Below are 19,839 nucleotides of genomic sequence, written 5' to 3' on the forward strand. Positions count from 1 at the left end.
TTGCCTGGAGCTCTGCAGATACTGGAGACAAAACGTGTCTGAGCCAGGCCTCATAGTGACCATCTCCTCGTGAGAGCAGGCACAGCTAAATAAGGTCTCCTTGGATGCGTGGCCCATCCACACCTGTACTTTCAGCTCCTCAGGAGGCCGACAATTGTGGTGAATTGTGATCCAAGCCATCCCAGACAGAAACGTGTAGGAGACTCCATCTCCTAAATAACCAGCAAAACTTGATTTCCAAAGTAGCCCAGGAAAAAAGCTGGGCTGGAGGTGTGACTCAAATGCTACAGCACCAGCTGAACAAGTAGCTTGAGGAAACATGTGACACTGAATTAAAACTTGGCAAAAAAGCTTAAGACCATGAAGAAGACAAAAAGGCCTATGGGGAAGAAAGGAACCTCTTTGAATCAGACCCTTTGTTTCCCTGAAGGGGGGGCATTGGCACCTGAGTCTGGGATACTTGGTTGGAGACTGACTTAGTACAGGCAGAAAAGACTAAGCAAAAGCCCTGTAGTCTCACCAGAACTGTGTGATGCTGAGAAGTTTACCATCTAGTGTCTCAACACTTGAGCACTGTGTTGTAGCTATGCATTGTTTTCAGAAAGTAAAGCCCATCAGTCTCACTTCCAGCCACACTGTACTCTGTCTTGCCCCGGGTATTGTTTTATTTCCACAAGGAAAGTCCCTGCCTCACTCAAGACTCTCTGGCCTGGTTTCTCTGTGTTGGTTACTTTTTTTTTTTTTTTTTTTTTTAAATTATTTATTTATTTATTTATTTATTTTTTGGCCAGTCCTGGGCCTTGGACTCAGGGCCTGAGCACTGTCCCTGGCTTCTTTTTGCTCAAGGCTAGCACTCTGCCACTTGAGCCACAGCGCCACTTCTGGCCGTTTTCTGTATATGTGGTGCTGGGGAATCGAACCCAGGGCCTCATGTATATGAGGCAGGCACTCTTGCCACTAGGCCATATCCCCAGCCCCTGTTGGTTACTTTTATTATCACTGAGAACAGACAGCTGAGAGAAACAACTTAGAAGGTTATTTGGCCCATGGTTTCCAAGGATCCACACTTCTGGGCCCTGGGTGAGGCGGAATGCCATGGCAGCAGGAGGAGGTGGAGGAGAAAGCCATACTCACAGCAGAAAGGAAGCCATAGGGAGGAAACCAGGCAAGAAACAATCCTAACGACACACCTCTCAACCTGCTTCCTCCAGCTAGGCCCCGGTCCCCTCCCAGTTGTGCCATGTATTATGACCCTTCAGGGGATTAATGTACTGATGAGGGCAGACCCTTTATGGCCTAACCTCTGGAAATACTCCCACAGACACACCTACAGGGTGCTTCGCTAACCTTCTAGGCATCTCAGTCCAAATTACATCACAGTTCCTTCTCTGCTGCCTCCTTGTTATTTAGTTCTTCATTTAATACTGGGACTTGTACACAGGGTTTCATACTTACTAGAAGGTGCTCTACCATCTGAGGCATGCCCTCGCCCTTTTTGTTAGTGGTTTTCACATAATCTCTGCCTCCTTGAGCGTTTGAGATTACAGATACATGCCACCATGCCCAGCTTATTTTGAGATAGTCTTGCTGATGACTTTTTGTCTGCCTCAAACTCTAGTCCTTGTTTCTGCCTCCTAAGTACCTGAGATTATAGCAATGTACCACTGTCCCCAGCCTCTATTTTTTGGCCATCATAAAGAGTGTTAAAACGAGCATATGTTTCTTCAAATTTTCATTCCTGGTCGTTGAGGTAAATTTCTGGAAGCAGCACTGGATCTGAGTGTAGGTGTGTTTACATCATCTGTATTTCAACAAAGCTGTGAATGACAGTCCTTCCTCTCTCTCTCAGGGGGACAGGTGTGCACATCCTTTCCTGTGACCCACAGAGGCCTCACACATAGGTGGTTGTAATTATGGCTTAGTCAGGCAGGCTTACCATGTAAGAGACCTTTCTGACAAAGGAAAGGGTGATGGTGGGCTCCCTGCTGTATTTTCTTTGGAAGAACAGAGTGAGCATCCCAGGCACTTCCGGGAGGTGCCTGTGCCCCAGGGGAGGGGGCACCTGTGCCCCGGGGGAGGGGGCACCTGTGCCCAGGAGGAGCCTGTATCTGGGAGCAGAGGGAGGTTATGACCAATTGTGTGTATCAAGCACACAGCAGCCCTCTGCCCATCATGCATCCAGGAGCTTGTCCAGGGCCTCCCTAAGTCACACGCAGCTCCTGTCACTGAGGGACTTAGGCACACAGTCCTCTTCCTTCCATTTGTGCACTGGAGCATGAGTCAGGAGAGGCCCTGCCCAAGACCCTGGCACTGAGGCCTCTACAGAATTATTCTTGGTCGATATATCTTTAGTCCAGGTCCCCAGAACAGGGTGACTTTAGTTAACTCTTTCCCGGCTCCACCTTGTTAGCACTCTGGTGATGCTGTGGCTATGCTGCAGAAGGCTGGAACACTTGCCACTGTCTCTTCCGTGGCACAACTCAGGCTCTCCTCTAAAATAGCTGCTGTGCTACTTAATACCAACATTGCTTCTGCTCTTGGCTAATCTGCTGAGTGACAAGAAGGCTGCACATGGCCTCGGTCCCTGCTCCACAGTGGAACCCATACTCTGCCCCCAGCAGGCTCAGGGGGAATGGTGCTGGGCAAAGGGTTTTTGCCTCAGGAAGATCTGCTTTGTCTCTAGCAATACCCGCCGGGCAGCAGAAGTCTGGATGGATGAATATAAAAACTTCTATTATGCAGCTGTGCCTTCAGCCCGAAATGTGCCCTATGGAAAGTAAGTAGTACCCAGAGATTGCATGAAGGCAGAGAAACTGGATGGGCAGGGCCCCTGTTCAGGGCCTGTGAGGCCCTGTTGGGACAGGGAGGCAGAGGTCGCAGGCACTGGAGCCCAGGTGCTCCTGGTTGTACCTCTTGCCCTGTCCCATCCACACTAGCAGATGTTCAGGTCTGGTGTGGAGCCCCATCCAATCCTGACTGTAAAGGAGTCTTGTTTCCCTGGGTCTAGTATTCAGAGCAGACTGGAGCTGAGAAAGAAGCTGAGCTGCAAGCCCTTCAAGTGGTATCTGGAGAACGTCTACCCAGAACTGAGGTGAGCCCCCGGGTTTGGGTTTTACTTCATGAGACCTGAAGAGAAAGGTGGCGGGAGAGGCTGCAACAAGATCACGCCGCAGTCAGGACACCAGAATCCAGGCTCCAGGGAGAGTTAGTCCCCACTCCACAGATGCCCCTGCCCCTGTGAATAAGCTTCGCATCAGCCCCCTGCTTTCTTCTCCAGAGGTATCCTGACTCGGTAAAGGCCTGGGAGAGTCCCAAGGCAGCCCCTGGACTCGACCTGGTCCCATCTTCAGAGATGAGCTAGCAAGGCCCAGGGCTTTGTGTCCAGGTGAGCAGCCCCGGCTTCTCTGAGTGCACGTGTGAAGGTGACCCAGTGTCTGCCTCCTAAACGAGTGTAGAGACTTGAAGAAGTCTTCCCTGTTGTGTCCACCTTGCTTCCATATGCAGGGCGCTATGGCCCCCTGTGGCCTCAGGTGACCCAGCCTCATAGCACTCAGAGAAGGGACCAGCTTCCCTCCTGCAGGCCACTCTTCACAATGGCAGAGGCCACTGATGGCAGGTGGGTCAGATGATTTCCCTGTGGGCTGTCAGGAGCTCCACAGACAAGGACATTCATGACCCCATTGGTATTGGGGACACCTGAGCATTGCTTCTTAGTGGGGAGGTATTGCTCAAGACACATGGTACTCACAGACTAGCATGTTGAATTGTTACTCCTTTGTACAACTACTTAAATATAACTAAATAAAATGTTTTAAAAGTACCCATCAGTGCTTGTGCTCCGGCAGCCACTCCTTATTCCAGGTATCCCTAGAGCATTTTACAGCAGCGGACACATCCCCTGCAGGAGGGGCAGAGTGTACTGGCAGCAGCTCCTTCTGAGCCCCTGTCATGGATTTGTGGGAGTTTGGCCAGGCAGCCTCAGTGCCACTGCCGCCCCTACCTCCTTCCTCCCCTCTTCTGAGCCGTTTCCTCGAAAGCTCCTACAGTGACGGTGGTCAGCAGGCAGCCCAGGCCCCACGCTCTCTCGTGGAGGCCTCCACAGGAGCAGTGGCATTCAAAGGGGCCCTGGGTGTTTTCCCTGTATGAGGAGCAGCCTGCAGCAGCCCCACAATGCCTCCCACTTTGTTGCTTGTGTCACGTGACTTGATGGGCAACAGGCCAGACAAGTGACCTGAAATGGCCCCCGTGGTGGGGTGGCACTGAGCCTGTACTCTGAAGGCCACATCTAAGCATTCAGCAGCCCATCAGCTGTGTGGACAGGGGCATTCCACTTCCTGTTTTCACATGTCTGATGATTACCCCTCTCTACCTGTGAGTCAGGCCCAGGGCCTTAGAACTGCTGTTTCTGAACCACTTGGAACAGACCTGTTCCATAGATTCTGCACAGGAAAGTAGGTTGTGGAGAGTCACCCCTCTCTGGAGGCCCCCACAGCCAAGCCCACTCAGGGTAAGGCTGAGACCTGGTCATTCCACAGCCCAGGACTCTCTTGTGTCTCACCTTTGCCTTTTGGGCTGCTGACAGCTACACAGACTCTTCCTTTACTGGGCAAAGGTCTCAGTTTATCAGGAAATTCAAGGTCAATGGGCCTGACCATGCTGAGTGGTTTTCTAAATGATGTCCAACAATACCTTTCCTTCCCAGAAAGCTTATGATACAGAATGGGAATGTCTCCCACTCAAAATCTTTTTTGGGGGGGGAAGGGGAAGGTTGGTCCCGGCGCTTGAACTCAGGCCTTGGTGCTATCCCTGAACTTTTTTTTCCCCTCAAGACTAGTGTTCTACAACTTGAGCCACAGCACCATTTCCAGCCTTTTGGTAATTCTTCGGAGATAAGAGTCTCATGGACATTGCTGCCTGTGCTGGCTTTGAACTGCAATCCTCTGGTCTCAGCTTCCTGAGGAACTAGGTTACAGGCATGAACTCCTGGTGCATAGTTCCACTTAGAATCCTATAGCTAATCCAGAAGCTGAAGGCACGAGGTGCCTGCTGCCTGGTAGAGGTCAGAGGTCAGGTAGGGCTGCCAGCGGTGGCTGAGTGGGGCTCTGTTGGTTCTCAGGGTTCCAGACCACCAAGACATCGCCTTTGGGGCCTTGCAGCAGGGGACCAACTGCCTGGACACCTTGGGGCACTTTGCAGATGGAGTTGTCGGAATTTACGAGTGTCACAATGCTGGGGGAAACCAGGTGGGTGTATGATAAGCTTGTGCCGCATGGCCAGAGAGGCTGGGAGGGTGAGTGGACCGAGCTGGCCAGCCCCGCAGCCCTCAGCCTCCTCCCATGAGACACCTAGCCCTGGCCACACTTGGGCTCAGATACTCCTGTGCTCTGCTCTGGCCATGCCCTGTGACAGTGCTCAGACACTGGTCCCCTGTGTGCTCATTGTGGTCAAGTAATCAGGTTCCCCGTCCCCAGAGGATGCCGCAGCCTGCGGGCCCATGTGGAGCCTTCATCCCTGTCTCAGTACTGTTCAGTGGACTTGTGGGGCTGTTCTAGGCTGCGCTGATCCCCACAGCAGCCCCCGGCCACATGTCACTATGAGAGGTATTTCCAGTGTGCATTAATTTTATTTAATATCACTGAATTTGAACTGAAGCCACCACACGTGCTTGGTGGCTGGCGTGCCAGGCGCACAACCAGGTGTGCCTGGAGGGGACATGGAGGTGAAGATGAGGCCCTCCACCTCCCACCGTGGGCTCGCTGTAGCCACAGCTCTGCACTGATGACCTGACAGCGGAGGTGATGCCTGTGAGGATGGGAGGCAGGAGAGCACCAGGCACTGCCCAGCTCCGGCAGAACCTCAGCAATACCTAGGAAAGAAGATTAACAGCTGGCCTTTTTTTTTTTTTTACAACAGCAGCTCGAAAAAGCATTTGCTGAATATTTATGAGCCATATTTTACAAATTAGAGCATTGCAAGGCAGTAGCACCATCACAGCAGCTCTGTTGTTTTTATATCCAAATTGGACTTTCTGCAAAGAATGTGGAAGCAAAAAGGTCAAAGCTATTCAGATGTGACCTTCACCTGCTGGCTGCAGGCCTTGCAAAACTGCCACCTGCTGAGAAGTCCCCTAAAGCCCCATTGAGGGCCCCTTGTCCCTATGGCTCTGCATGGCTCTCTGCAGCCCAGCCAGGGGTACTCAAGCCCAGAGCATGAGTGTTACCTGGAGACAGTGCTGTCCTAGCCCACTTTGTTCCAAGAGCCCTGTGCTTGGCTCTACACCCACTCTACAGACACAGTCTGCGCCAAACACATTGGAAACACAGCAGCTCCATGCTTGAACTTCTGCCTGCGACCGTAGGCAGCTCAGGGCTCAGTTCTGATACTGCATGTAAATAGTACAGTGCTTCTTCCATGCTGTCTCCTACTCTGACCAGCTGCTATGGACTGGGCATCCCAATCTGCCTTCCCCAGGTTAGGGTCAGTCATTGGAAGAATTTACTTGTTGACAGCTGGCTGTCTGGGGGCTTGGATAGGGCCTGGGGGTCAGGGAGCCTTGCCGCCAATCTCTCCTCAGAACCTTGACCTCAGACTCCTCTGCCCCTTGCCCCCTCCACCCCTGGCCTTCTGTCCCCCCTGTCCCTCCTGCCCTCCACCTCTTCCCCTCTGCTTACTCTGTGCCCTCTGCCCCTCAGCCTCCTCCATGCCCTCTGTCCTTCTCCCCCTCCTCTGCCTCTTCAGAGAGAAGTGGGAAGTGTGTGGCCTATCACTGGCCATGCAGTCAGCACCACAGTCTTGAGGCCATTTGTTCCTCCAGTTTCAAGGCTGTTTGTAAGTGCCAGCTGGTCACAGTGGCACTCAGAGCAGCATGATGCATCTCACTCCCGTCTGTAGTGAGCCCTTTGCAGTTCTCACACATTTGCTCCACATCACAAAGCTGTTTCCAAACCAGAGCCGCAGAGGGCACTGTCTGCACAGTGTGATGACGCAGCAAGCCTCACCGTTGACTGCAGGAGCAGCCTGGCTGGAGCCACGCTGAGTCACGGAGCCACTGGGAGCACTGTCTGCACACTGAGTCACGGAGCCACGGAGGGCACCGTCTGCACACTGAGTCACAGAGCCATGGAGGGCACCGTCTGCACACTGAGTCACAGAGCCACTGGGAGCACTGCACACTGAGTCACGGAGCCACGGAGGGCACCGTCTGCACACTGAGTCACAGAGCCACGGAGGGCACCGTCTACACACTGAGTCACAGAGCCACTGGGAGCACCGTCTGCACACTGAGTCACGGAGGGCACCGTCTGCACACTGAGTCACAGAGCCACTGAGGGCACCGTCTGCACACTGAGTCACGGAGCCACTGAGGGCACCCTCTGCACACTGAGTCACGGAGCCACGGAGGGCACCAACTGCACACTGAGTCACGGAGCCACGGAGGGCACCGTCTACACACTGAGTCACAGAGCCACTGGGAGCACCGTCTGCACACTGAGTCACGGAGCCACTGGGAGCACCGTCTACACACTGAGTCACAGAGCCACTGAGGGCACCGTCTGCACACTGAGTCACAGAGCCACTGAGGGCACCGTCTGCACACTGAGTCACAGAGCCACTGGGAGCACCGTCTGCACACTGAGTCACGGAGCCACGGAGGGCACCGTCTGCACACTGAGTCACGGAGCCACGGAGGGCACCGTCTACACACTGAGTCACGGAGGGCACCGTCTGCACACTGAGTCACAGAGCCACTGAGGGCACCGTCTACACACTGAGTCACGGAGGGCACCGTCTGCACACTGAGTCACAGAGCCACTGGGAGCACCGTCTGCACACTGAGTCACGGAGGGCACCGTCTGCACACTGAGTCACAGAGCCACGGAGGGCACCCTCTGCACACTGAGTCACAGAGCCACGGAGGGCACCGTCTACACACTGAGTCACAGAGCCACTGGGAGGACTGTCTGCACACAGCTGCAGAGGGCACCGTCTACACACTGAGTCACGGAGCCACGGAGGGCACCGTCTACACACTGAGTCACAGAGCCACTGGGAGCACCGTCTGCACACTGAGTCACGGAGGGCACCGTCTGCACACTGAGTCACAGAGCCACTGAGGGCACCCTCTGCACACTGAGCCACAGAGCCACTGGGAGCACTGCACACTGAGTCACAGAGCCACTGGGAGGACTGTCTGCACACAGCTGCAGAGGGCACCGTCTGCACACTGAGTCACGGAGCCACGGAGGGCACCGTCTGCACACTGAGTCACGGAGCCACTGGGAGCACCGTCTGCACACTGAGTCACGGAGGGCACCGTCTGCACACTGAGTCACGGAGCCACTGAGGGCACCGTCTGCACACTGAGTCACGGAGCCACGGAGGGCACCCTCTGCACACTGAGCCACAGAGCCACTGAGGGCACCGTCTGCACACTGAGTCACAGAGCCACTGGGAGCACCGTCTGCACACTGAGTCACGGAGCCACGGAGGGCACCGTCTGCACACTGAGTCACGGAGCCACGGAGGGCACCGTCTGCACACTGAGTCACAGAGCCACGGAGGGCACCGTCTACACACTGAGTCACAGAGCCACTGGGAGCACCGTCTGCACACTGAGTCACAGAGCCACGGAAGGCACCATCTGCACACTGAGTCACGGAGCCACGGAGGGCACCGTCTACACACTGAGTCACGGAGCCACTGGGAGCACCGTCTGCACACTGAGTCACGGAGGGCACCGTCTGCACACTGAGTCACAGAGCCACTGAGGGCACCCTCTGCACACTGAGTCACAGAGCCACTGGGAGGACTGTCTGCACACAGCTGCAGAGGGCACCGTCTGCACACTGAGTCACGGAGCCACGGAGGGCACCGTCTGCACACTGAGTCACAGAGCCACTGGGAGCACCGTCTGCACACTGAGTCACGGAGGGCACCGTCTGCACACTGAGTCACGGAGCCACGGAGGGCACCGTCTGCACACTGAGTCACGGAGCCACGGAGGGCACCGTCTGCACACTGAGTCACGGAGCCACTGGGAGCACCGTCTGCACACTGAGTCACAGAGCCACGGAGGGCACCGTCTGCACACTGAGTCATGGAGCCACTGAGGGCACCGTCTGCACACTGAGTCACGGAGCCACGGAGGGCACCGTCTACACACTGAGTCACGGAGCCACGGAGGGCACCCTCTGCACACTGAGTCACAGAGCCACTGGGAGCACCGTCTGCACACTGAGTCACGGAGCCACGGAGGGCACCGTCTGCACACTGAGTCACGGAGCCACGGAAGGCACCGTCTGCACACTGAGTCACAGAGCCACTGGGAGCACCGTCTACACACTGAGTCACGGAGCCACGGAGGGCACCGTCTACACACTGAGTCACAGAGCCACTGGGAGCACCGTCTGCACACTGAGTCACGGAGGGCACCGTCTGCACACTGAGTCACGGAGCCACTGAGGGCACCGTCTGCACACTGAGCCACAGAGCCACTGGGAGCACTGCACACTGAGTCACAGAGCCACTGGGAGGACTGTCTGCACACAGCTGCAGAGGGCACCGTCTGCACACTGAGTCACGGAGCCACGGAGGGCACCGTCTGCACACTGAGTCACGGAGCCGCAGGGGGGCACCGTCTGCACAGTATGATGAAACAGCAGGCCTCACCATCCGCTGTGGGAGCAGCCTGGCTGGAGCCACGCTGAGCACAGACGAGTCCATGTGGTTCCCAAATTTACTAGAGTATTGGTGTTGATCTCGGCAAGGCCCCTGTGCACTGGTCAGCAGTCCAGTGTCCAGTCCTGGGTGAAAGCGCACCTCGGGTTGTAGTGAGGCTAGAAGAACTCTCTGGTTCTGAATTGGCCCATGGTTCCCGGTGCACTGCCCAGCACGTCCCACCTCCCTCTGGGGCCCTCAAATACTGCGCTAGCATTTCCTGCCCAGTGTGAGTCCCACCTCTGACCATCCCCCACGTCCTAGGAATGGGCTTTGACCTCTCTGGTGCTCTGCATTCTAGGAGTGGGCATTGACGAAGGAGAAGTCAGTGAAGCACATGGACTTGTGCCTGACCGTGGTGGACCGGGTACCTGGCTCCCTCATCAGACTGCAGGGCTGCCGAGAGAACGACAGCAGACAGGTGCGGCTGTGGGCCCCGGGACTTGGTGCCCACTGAGGCCGGCGGCAGGGCCGTCCCGTGCGCCCCGGGACCTGGTGCCCGCTGAGGCCGGGGGCAGGGCCGTCCCGTGCGCCCCGGGACCTGGTGCCCGCGGAGGCCGGGGGCAGGGCCGTCCCGTGCGCCCCGGGACCTGGTGCCCGCTGAGGCCGGGGGCAGGGCCCACCCAGGCTCCTGTGGCATCAACCTCAGCCTGCACCCAGGTGTCTCCTGGTGTCATGCTTGAACATCCTCCCTGCCTGTTAGGCCTGAGGTCTTGTTGCTTACACGTCTTCATTCTCACTGGCTCAGAGTATACCGTGTACCTTGGAAGCCGGTTCCACCTGATGTATTCCCTGGTGGAAACTCAACAGCACCCCATTTTGTAGCTCCTGGGAGATGGCTGGCATCAGGAGCAAACACAAGCCCAGCCTGGGCCTGCTGTGTGCCAGGTAGATGGTGCCAGCCCCTGTCTTCCTGCAGCCTCTGCTTGGACCAGGGAGCCTGCCAGGGCAAAGCCTAGGAGCTTCTAGTTTAAAACAGGTTTTACAAAAGGGGAGGCCAAGGCCCAGCACCAGCTCCCCTGAGAAGTCGGGGACCAGAGTCAGGACTCAGTTGTGAGGGAAATGTTTGCAAAGCCCCTCTTTCATCCATCTGTGTCTTGTGCCCCACCTTCCCTGCTCTGCAGAACCCAGCCTATCCTGGCAGGGGCGGGGTGGGGGGCACCCCTCCAAGGCTCTACTCACTGCCTCTAAATGACAAAATACAACTAATCTACCCCAGAGAACAAGAGGATACCTGCTGACGAGGGAAGCCTAGCCAGGCCAGCATCACAGGTGCCTGGCGCCTCCCTTCCCCCATGGGGGTGACAGGCATTCATGCAAAGGAATGACCAAGTGCTGCTTTCAGTGGCCTTGGTCACTGTTGATAACAATGTCTGCTTTAATCATTTATCTGAAGAGTGACAGGAACAACTCTGTCCTAGTTGGAGCTCTTGGAGGCTGTACCAGGCCCTGTGGGCTCTGGGAAAAGCAGGAGCTGGTCTTTCTAGGTTGTGAGTGCAAAGCGGGAGTCTGCTAGGCTGTAAGCCCCAGCCTCTGCCTGTTAGGAGGGCGTGGAGTGGCTGACTGCCTTCCGAAGTTCACCAGGCTTCCTTGTGTGCGGACAGACCGTCACACTGAAAGCTGCCTGTTGGGGACAGCCATGTTTAAGACTCTCGGCTCAGTCAGTGTTGGCTGGTGACAGGCAGGGTCCCCCCAGAGGCCCTATCAGTCTCCACCGAGGCACCTTCCCTCTTGGAGGCCCAGAAGGGTGGCAGCCTCTGCCCCACCATCCTTGACAATGGAAGAAGGCTGCCATTTTGTTGGACTCACTGTGATGGGATGGGGGATGAGGTGAGGACAGGGGCAGAGGGAAAGCTTCTCCCGGCTCACGGTTGGCCATCACTCCTGGTTTGTAAGTACCAAGGGGGGAGACAGAACAGGGCTGGCTCCCTGAGCCCCTGCACCTTGAGTCTCTGCTCCCCTCCCTGAGTCTCTTCCGCCTGGCACAGACAGCGGTGCTGTCTTGCCAGGCAGCTCTTAGGATTCTAGGCATGTCCACCATTTTTGTTGTTTGTATTTGCAGTCCGAGGGGTAAGAAAATGTAACTCCACGGTGTCAGGAGGATTTCAGAAATGCAAGAGGAAGCTTTAGTGCACATGGCGTAAAAATTTAATTAGAGCCACAGTCTCCATTAATGAAAGAGAACTTTGGGGAGGAAAAAGATGCATCGTTTAAAGAAAAATAAGTTAGAGATTTTTAAGTGAGGGTGTTTCTATTTCTTGTGTTTCTATTACACTCAAGACAGTGAGTCAAGATTTCTTCAGGCCGCTGCGCTGCTAGTGGTTGTGGCTTGGTTCTAGTGCCCTGGCTTAGCCAGGCTGTTGGGCCGTGTCCCCCAAGTGGCAGACTCTGCGTGGCAATGACATGTCTTGGCCTCGCTGAGCGGCAGTGGGCACTGGCGGTGGCTGGCAGGCCCTCACCCAGGCTTCTTGGAGAAGACAAGCTTCGCGGTGGGTCTCTCTGGCCTGCCCTCTCTCAGGCCTCATTCTTGATTTTTGCAGAAGTGGGAACAGATCGAGGGCAACTCCAAGCTCCGGCACGTGGGCAGCAACCTGTGTCTGGACAGCCGAGCGGCCAAGAGCGGCGGCCTGCGCGTGGAGGTGTGCGGGCCCGCCCTCTCGCAGCAGTGGAAGTTCTCACTCAACCTGCAGCAGTAGGAGCCCCGTGATGCCGCCCTCCTCCTGCGCCTCTGCCCAGTCTGGGGATCACATGACTGGTCATGGTTCTTAAACTTTCTGCAAAACTATATACCTCAGAGTTCCATCGTGGTCTGAAAGTCGAAGAACTGGAGCGAGGCGTGGGCTGTGCTCACCGTGGTGGTGGACAAGAGGTCGACTTGTCCAGCTCAGTGCAGCAAGCCCCCAGGCTGCACCCCTGCCCAGCCTTCCGCTTCCTGCTGGCTCTACTTTGAGGAGCCACCCTCCCCCACCAGGTAGGGGTGAGAAGGGGAGGGTGGGGGGGCAGGGAGGGAGAGGACTCACAGCAAGAACTCTCAACATCTCTGTGTTGGACTCATCGAAATCATGCGTGAACTAGGTGTGACTTGCACCTGTGACCCAGCACGGGGACACGGAGGCAGCAGGATCTTGAATTCACGAGCAGCCTGGGCTACGTAACCAGACCCGTCTTAAAAAAGAAAATCATGTCGTGTGGTTTCCACAAAGCAACCCATACCGTTTGCAGGTGTCCTCCTCCCTCCTTGAGCCTCTGGGCCAGCGGTCCTCCCAGCGGTCCTCACTGCCTCTCCCTCCCTTCCCCTACTGATGTGCTTGCCGTGTTTGGACATGAACTTTCCCCAGGTGGGGCGCCAGATACCGACCACAGAGAGAACGTGCGTCCCTGGGCGCCGTGGGCCTCCACCCTGCGACCCTCACAGCAGGAGCTGCAGGCGTGCGGGGAGGCACTGGCGCTCCCGGGCACAGGGCGGCCTGGGACCCTGCCCACGGTGCCTCTGTTGCCCTTCCTGTCAGGGTTGTGGCTGGGCTGGATCGTCAGCTTTGTGTCTGTTGGAATCTGTAAACCTGGATAGGTTATTTATTTGGGCAAGTTTTGCTTTGGGTTTTATAATAATAATTATTATTCAGTTTCTTTTCTTTAAAAGAAAGAAAGCCAACCCACAGCTCCTGCTGTGAGCCACAGCACCTCCCGCCAAGTGACGGTGCCTCCTGCCCGGTGATGGTGCCCCACCTGGTGACGGTGCCCCCACCTGGTGACGGTGCCCCCACCTGGTGACGGTGCCCCACCTGGTGACGGTGGCAGCCAGCACCACTAGGCGCTGGCCATACCGGTACCGTGTGTGGCAGTCTGACCCAGCCTGTTGGGTTTGGAGCTGAGCGTGGGTGGTGATGGTGCCCGTGCCTAGTGACAGGCCCCCCAGCCCGCCCGTGGACCTGTGTGCTGTTGTCCTGGTGGGCGGTGACCCCACACCACCCACGGGGCTGCGGGCCCAGCACCGGCCGAGGGAAGGGGGGAGCTGCAGCCCGGGCCGCGTGAACACCGGGCTAAGCCGGGATGAGGTGCTACGAGCACTGCCAGGCGCACCCCAGGCCCCCGTGGATTGCAGGGAGCCTGCTGTGGTCGGGGCTGGGTGCTGCTGACAGGAGTCCCACGTGCGTGCTCACCATGAGCACAGGCCCTCAGCAGAGGCGTGGCAGGTGGCTCCCCTCCTTCCTCCCGCCCGCCACGAGACTAGATGAGCATTAGACAGGGCAGCGGCGTGCCTCGCTAGCTGCACACGTCCACCCTGCAAGGCGGCCCTGACGGAGGCCACTCCGGGCACCGGCCTGTGGCTGCTGAGGGCCGGGGCTCCACTGTGAGCCACAGTCCCGCCATGCCGCCCCTCACCTGTGTGCTTCGGCTGTTAGGAAAAGACGTGGGTGCGAAACAAAGCAGGCTGTCCAGTCGGTGTGTCACAGGCCCTGCCCCGCGGGCTTGCCACCTCTGTTCCCCCGGGTGACCGTCCGGCCACCAGCCTGCCACCAGCCGTGGGCCGTGGGCCTCTCAGCAGAGGCCCGCTGGGTGGCTGTTTTGGGCCGTGTTTACATGACGCAGAGTGCCAAAGTGACTGTGCTTGCGTTGTTGATCGTCACCCGGGCCATCCCCCGCCCTCTCCTGTTTTTAAAACTGCAAACTGCCCGCGCCCTTTGGGCAGGCAGGCAAAGGTGGCCGTCTTCTGTGGGGTCCTCATGTCTCCCTAAAACCTAAATGATGGTGTCTCTGCGTATGTTTTGCAGATTTAAAATATAGTTTGATAATTTTTTTTCCAATTGATTTTTAAAAAGAACTGCTGTACAGAGCTTGTACTTTGTCCATTTTATAGATGGAAACCATCCTTGAAATTGTTTAACTTAAATAAAGAGAAGATACTTTATAGTACTGCCGTCCAGTGGCTGCTGTGGTCTGCTGTGGCATTCAGGCAGGGGACTCGCTTGGGACTGCCAGCTTCTGGACCGGCTCAGCTGCTTTGACCACACCGACACACTTGCTGCTTTTCTTACTGCACCTTTCTGCTGTTTCCTCTTCTTTGCAGTAGCAATCACTGTGGAGTGGCCACAAGTGACAGGCATGCAGCCCTGGAGTGCGCTGGCATCTTAAGCCACTGGGCACAGGTGGTGGAAACGGGTGTTGGCATCTCACCACTGTGGGGTGTGGGTGGGGGGCAGGTGCGTTGGCATCTCACCACTGTGGGGTGTGGGTGGGGGGCAGGTGCGTTGGCATCTCACCACTGTGGGGTGTGGGTGGGGGGCAGGTGCGTTGGCATCTCAGCTGTGGGGTGTGGGTGGGGGGCAGGTGTGTTGGCATCTCACCACTGTGGGGTGTGGGTGGGGGGCAGGTGCGTTGGCATCTCACCACTGTGGGGTGTGGGTGGGGGCAGGTGCGTTGGCATCTCAGCTGTGGGGTGTGGGTGGGGGGCAGGTGCGTTGGCATCTCAGCTGTGGGGTGTGGGTGGGGGGCAGGTGTGTTGGCATCTCAGCTGTGGGGTGTGGGTGGGGGGCAGGTGCGTTGGCATCTCAGCTGTGGGGTGTGGGGGGGGGGCAGGTGCGTTGGCATCTCAGCTGTGGGGTGTGGGTGGGGGGCAGGTGTGTTGGCATCTCAGCTGTGGGGTGTGGGTGGGGGGGCAGGTGCGTTGGCATCTCACCACTGTGGGGTGTGGGTGGGGGCAGGTGCGTTGGCATCTCAGCTGTGGGGTGTGGGGGGGGGGCAGGTGCGTTGGCATCTCAGCTGTGGGGTGTGGGTGGGGGCAGGTGCGTTGGCATCTCAGCTGTGGGGTGTGGGGGGGGGCAGGTGCGTTGGCATCTCAGCTGTGGGGTGTGGGTGGGGGCAGGTGCGTTGGCATCTCAGCTGTGGGGTGTGGGTGGGGGGGCAGGTGCGTTGGCATCTCAGCTGTGGGGTGTGGGTGGGGGGCAGGTGCGTTGGCATCTCAGCTGTGGGGTGGGGGGCAGGTGCGTTAGCATCTCACCACTGTGGGGTGTGGGTGGGGGGCAGGTGTGTTGGCATCTCACCACTGTGGGGTGTGGGTGGGGGGCAGGTGCGTTGGCATCTCACCACTGTGGGGTGTGGGTGGGGGGCAGGTGTGTTGGCATCTCACCACTGTGGGGTGTGGGTGGGGGCAGGTGCGTTGGCATCTCAGCTGTGGGGTGTGGGGGGGGGGCAGGTGTGTTGGCATCTCAGCTGTGGGGTGTGGGTGGGGGCAGGTGCGTTGGCATCTCAGCTGTGGGGTGTGGGGGGGGGCAGGTGCGTTGGCATCTCAGCTGTGGGGTGTGGGTGGGGGCAGGTGCGTTGGCATCTCAGCTGTGGGGTGTGGGTGGGGGCAGGTGCGTTGGCATCTCACCACTGTGGGGTGTGGGTGGGGGGCAGGTGTGTTGGCATCTCAGCTGTGGGGTGGGGGGCAGGTGCGTTAGCATCTCACCACTGTGGGGTGTGGGTGGGGGCAGGTGCGTTGGCATCTCAGCTGTGGGGTATGGGTGGGGGGCAGGTGCATTAGCATCTCACCACTGTGGGGTGTGGGTGGGGGCAGGTGCGTTGGCATCTCAGCTGTGGGGTGTGGGGGGGGGCAGGTGTGTTGGCATCTCAGCTGTGGGGTGTGGGTGGGGGGCAGGTGCGTTGGCATCTCAGCTGTGGGGTGTGGGGGGGGGGCAGGTGCGTTGGCATCTCAGCTGTGGGGTGTGGGTGGGGGCAGGTGCGTTGGCATCTCAGCTGTGGGGTGTGGGGGGGGGGCAGGTGTGTTGGCATCTCAGCTGTGGGGTGTGGGTGGGGGGCAGGTGCGTTGGCATCTCAGCTGTGGGGTGTGGGTGGGGGGGCAGGTGCGTTGGCATCTCAGCTGTGGGGTGTGGGTGGGGGCAGGTGCGTTGGCATCTCACCACTGTGGGGTGTGGGTGGGGGGCAGGTGCGTTGGCATCTCAGCTGTGGGGTGTGGGTGGGGGCAGGTGCGTTGGCATCTCACCACTGTGGGGTGTGGGTGGGGGGCAGGTGCGTTGGCATCTCAGCTGTGGGGTGGGTAGTGGGCAGGTGCGTTGGCATCTCAGCTGTGGGGTGGGTAGTGGGCAGGTGCGTTGGCATCTCAGCTGTGGGGTGTGGGTGGGGGGCAGGTGCGTTGGCATCTCAGCTATGGGGTGTGGGTGGGGGGCAGGTGTGTTGGCATCTCAGCTGTGGGGTGTGGGTGGGGGGCAGGTGCGTTGGCATCTCAGCTGTGGGGTGTGGGTGGGGGGCAGGTGTGTTGGCATCTCAGCTGTGGGGTGTGGGTGGGGGGCAGGTGCGTTGGCATCTCAGCTGTGGGGTGTGGGTGGGGGGCAGGTGTGTTGGCATCTCAGCTGTGGGGTGTGGGTGGGGGCAGGTGCGTTGGCATCTCAGCTATGGGGTGTGGGTGGGGGGCAGGTGTGTTGGCATCTCAGCTGTGGGGTGGGTGGGGGGCAGGTGCGTTGGCATCTCACCACTGTGGGGTGTGGGTGGGGGCAGGTGTGTTGGCATCTCACCACTGTGGGGTGTGGGTGGGGGGCAGGTGCGTTGGCATCTCAGCTGTGGGGTGTGGGTGGGGGGCAGGTGTGTTGGCATCTCAGCTGTGGGGTGTGGGTGGGGGGCAGGTGTGTTGGCATCTCGGGTGTGGGGTGTGGGTGGGGGGCAGGTGTGTTGGCATCTCAGCTGTGGGGGGGGGCAGGTGCGTTGGCATCTCAGCTGTGGGGTGGGGGGGGGGGCTCTAGGCCCTCCAGCTGTGTGAGCAAGCACCTCTGCCCATCTCGCTGATCAGGCCTGGTGGGTCCCTGCCTGAGAGATTTGGTGGAAGAGGGGAGCATTGGAGGCCAGCCTTGGAGACACCAAGGCTGCCCCAGGGCAGCCAAGAGAAGGTGGGGGAGGGGCGGGGAGAGGGAAAGGGCCCAAGGCAGGACTTGGTGTTTGGTGTATGATGCCTTTAAAGTACAGTGTCTAACCAACTCTGCTTTTGATTCTTTAGTACAATTAAATAGCCAGAAAAGAAAATCTCCTCTGGGGCTGTGCCTGTGGACTTAGCTAAAGAAAATTATCTTCCCACATCCCTGCTTTAGGACGACAGACTGGGGCTGGGAATGTGGCTTAGTGGTGGAGTGCTAGCCTGGCATGCACAAAGCCCAGGATCCGACTCCTCAGAAAAGGCCAGAAGCGGCGCTGTGGCTCAAGAGGTAGAGTGCCAGCCTTGAGCAAAAACAAGCCAGGGACAGCGCCCCAGCCCCAGGACTGGCAGATAATGATGACAGCGCCCTGTGTATCTCGACCCGTGGCGTGTGCAGGCCCCTGCGTGGCTGCCTGTGCTGCGGTGAGGCCCCAGGCCCTGGAGGACACTTGGAGCCAGACCCTGCCTTTAGGACGAGCTTCACGGTGTATGGAGCCGTGGCTTCTGCTTTAAGAATCGAGTCTCAGGCCGCACTGGTGGGAGGGGGAGGGGAGGGGCTGACGCCCTCGCAGGGCACCGGCGCGGGCTGCCCGCGTCGGCCCTCACCCCTCTTCGACGAGCAGTCCATCCGAGCTGTGCGTCTCAGGTAACAGGAAACCTCAAGGCAGAGGCTCGGGGCAGTCCTGAGCTGGGTGCCAGGGGCACACTGGCCTGTGCACCCCTCCACCGTGGTCCGGGAGGTGGCCCCGGAGGTTCTGCCTAGGCGGCTGGAAGCTGCCATGCTGCCAGCCTAAGGGCCAGGGAAGGAAAGCTGCTCGCTGGTGCCACCTACCCTCCCTGATGGTCCCACCGCAGGCCCTGGCTGCTGCCGCCCCTCCCGGCTGTGTGCCGTGGGCTCCTTAGGGGGCCGCTAGCATCTCACGGTCTCTTGGGAGGGTTTCACATAAATAAACTCACTATTGAGATTTTTTTTTTTTTTTTGGCCAGTCCTGGAGCTTGGACTCAGGGCCTGCGCGCTGTCCCTGGCTTCTTTTTGCTCGAGGCTGGCACTCTGCCACTTGAGCCACAGAGCCATTTCTGGTTTTTTCTGTGTATGTGGTGCTGAGGAATCGAACCCAGGGCTTCACACATGCAAGGTGAGCACCTTACCACTAAGCCACATTCCCAGCCCCACTATTGAGATTTTTTTAGACTCAACACTATTACCAACTCGCAGTCCAGGCTTAATGCACTGAATAACAATTGCTTCTGTAATTTCCAATATGGGCGGGAGGTGTAAACCATAATTCGAAAAATGTGCAACACTTGATGTAGTGAAAACAACCATTTTTTTTCCTTAGAGACTAGAAGTGCAGTTTCTTGACCGCACTGGTAACGGAAGGCGTGGTATGTGTTGGTCAGGGTCACACTGGGAAGTTCTCTGAACCATTGAGATCTGAGCCCTGGTGCTGGGGTGGTGCCCAGCACAGTGAGGTCCTGACCTTGGGGTTCCCGCTTTCCTCTGAGAGACGGTGCTGCATGTCTGGTGGGGTGGATGGTGGGGAGATGGCCCCCCTCCCTCCCACAGACATCAGAGCTCTAGATTCAGGGCCTCCATTCTTGAGTCTCCAGACTTGAGCTGAGCCATACTGTTGGCTTCCCTGTGCTCCAGCCTGAGACCCCCAGATGAGACAGTCACAGCCCCCTCTCGGTGTGCAAATGCCAAATGGTTTTGATGATGAACATGGGGTGTCCACAGGACCCTGGCCCCAGCTGTCAGCGGTCCTGGGCCCCCGTCTGCTGCTAAGGACTGAGCATGAGCCGGTGACCCTGAGGTCAGGCCTGCTGGAGCTGGACACGTGCTCTGGGGCCGTCGAGTACCAGGCTGGGTTTTGTACAGATGGATGCCCGGGGCGAGGAAGGCTGTGGAGAGGAGCTGAGGGACCTCATACCACCCACTGATAGGAGTCTGTGGCCTGGGCTATGGCTAGCCACCTGCCCTGCAGGCTGGTCACAGGAGAGAGTGGTAAAGGTGCCTACTGCCCTGGCGGTGGACGTGTCTGTGAAATGGCCATGCTCAGGAGGCTCCACTGGGCTCTGGCTCACGGCTTCCCTGAGCTCTGAGCTTGGAGGCTGGGGGGTTGCTCCTAGGGGCTGCAGCTAGGGAAGATGGGTGGAAAGGAGCTGGTCGCAAATGAGAGAGCCACCACCACGAATGCCATGGAGATGTGGGGAGAAAC

At 58.1% G+C, this 19,839-nt stretch overlaps 1 protein-coding gene across 1 annotated transcript in view; it reads left to right on the plus strand.

Annotated features, from left to right (window-relative positions):
• Positions 1–13,520, plus strand: part of Galnt2 (polypeptide N-acetylgalactosaminyltransferase 2) — a 101,770-nt gene extending 88,250 nt beyond the window's left edge. The window contains exons 12-16 of the mRNA XM_048367946.1: positions 2,684–2,776; positions 3,008–3,091; positions 5,117–5,243; positions 10,019–10,138; positions 12,258–13,520. Coding sequence (XP_048223903.1) covers positions 2,684–2,776; positions 3,008–3,091; positions 5,117–5,243; positions 10,019–10,138; positions 12,258–12,413 — 580 coding nt within the window. The 3' untranslated portion in view covers positions 12,414–13,520. The remainder of the gene's footprint in view (positions 1–2,683; positions 2,777–3,007; positions 3,092–5,116; positions 5,244–10,018; positions 10,139–12,257) is intronic.
• The last annotated feature ends 6,319 nt before the right edge of the window (positions 13,521–19,839 follow it).

The sequence above is a fragment of the Perognathus longimembris genome, chromosome 18 (genome assembly GCF_023159225.1).
Source record: "Perognathus longimembris pacificus isolate PPM17 chromosome 18, ASM2315922v1, whole genome shotgun sequence".
Taxonomy (NCBI): domain Eukaryota; kingdom Metazoa; phylum Chordata; class Mammalia; order Rodentia; family Heteromyidae; genus Perognathus; species Perognathus longimembris.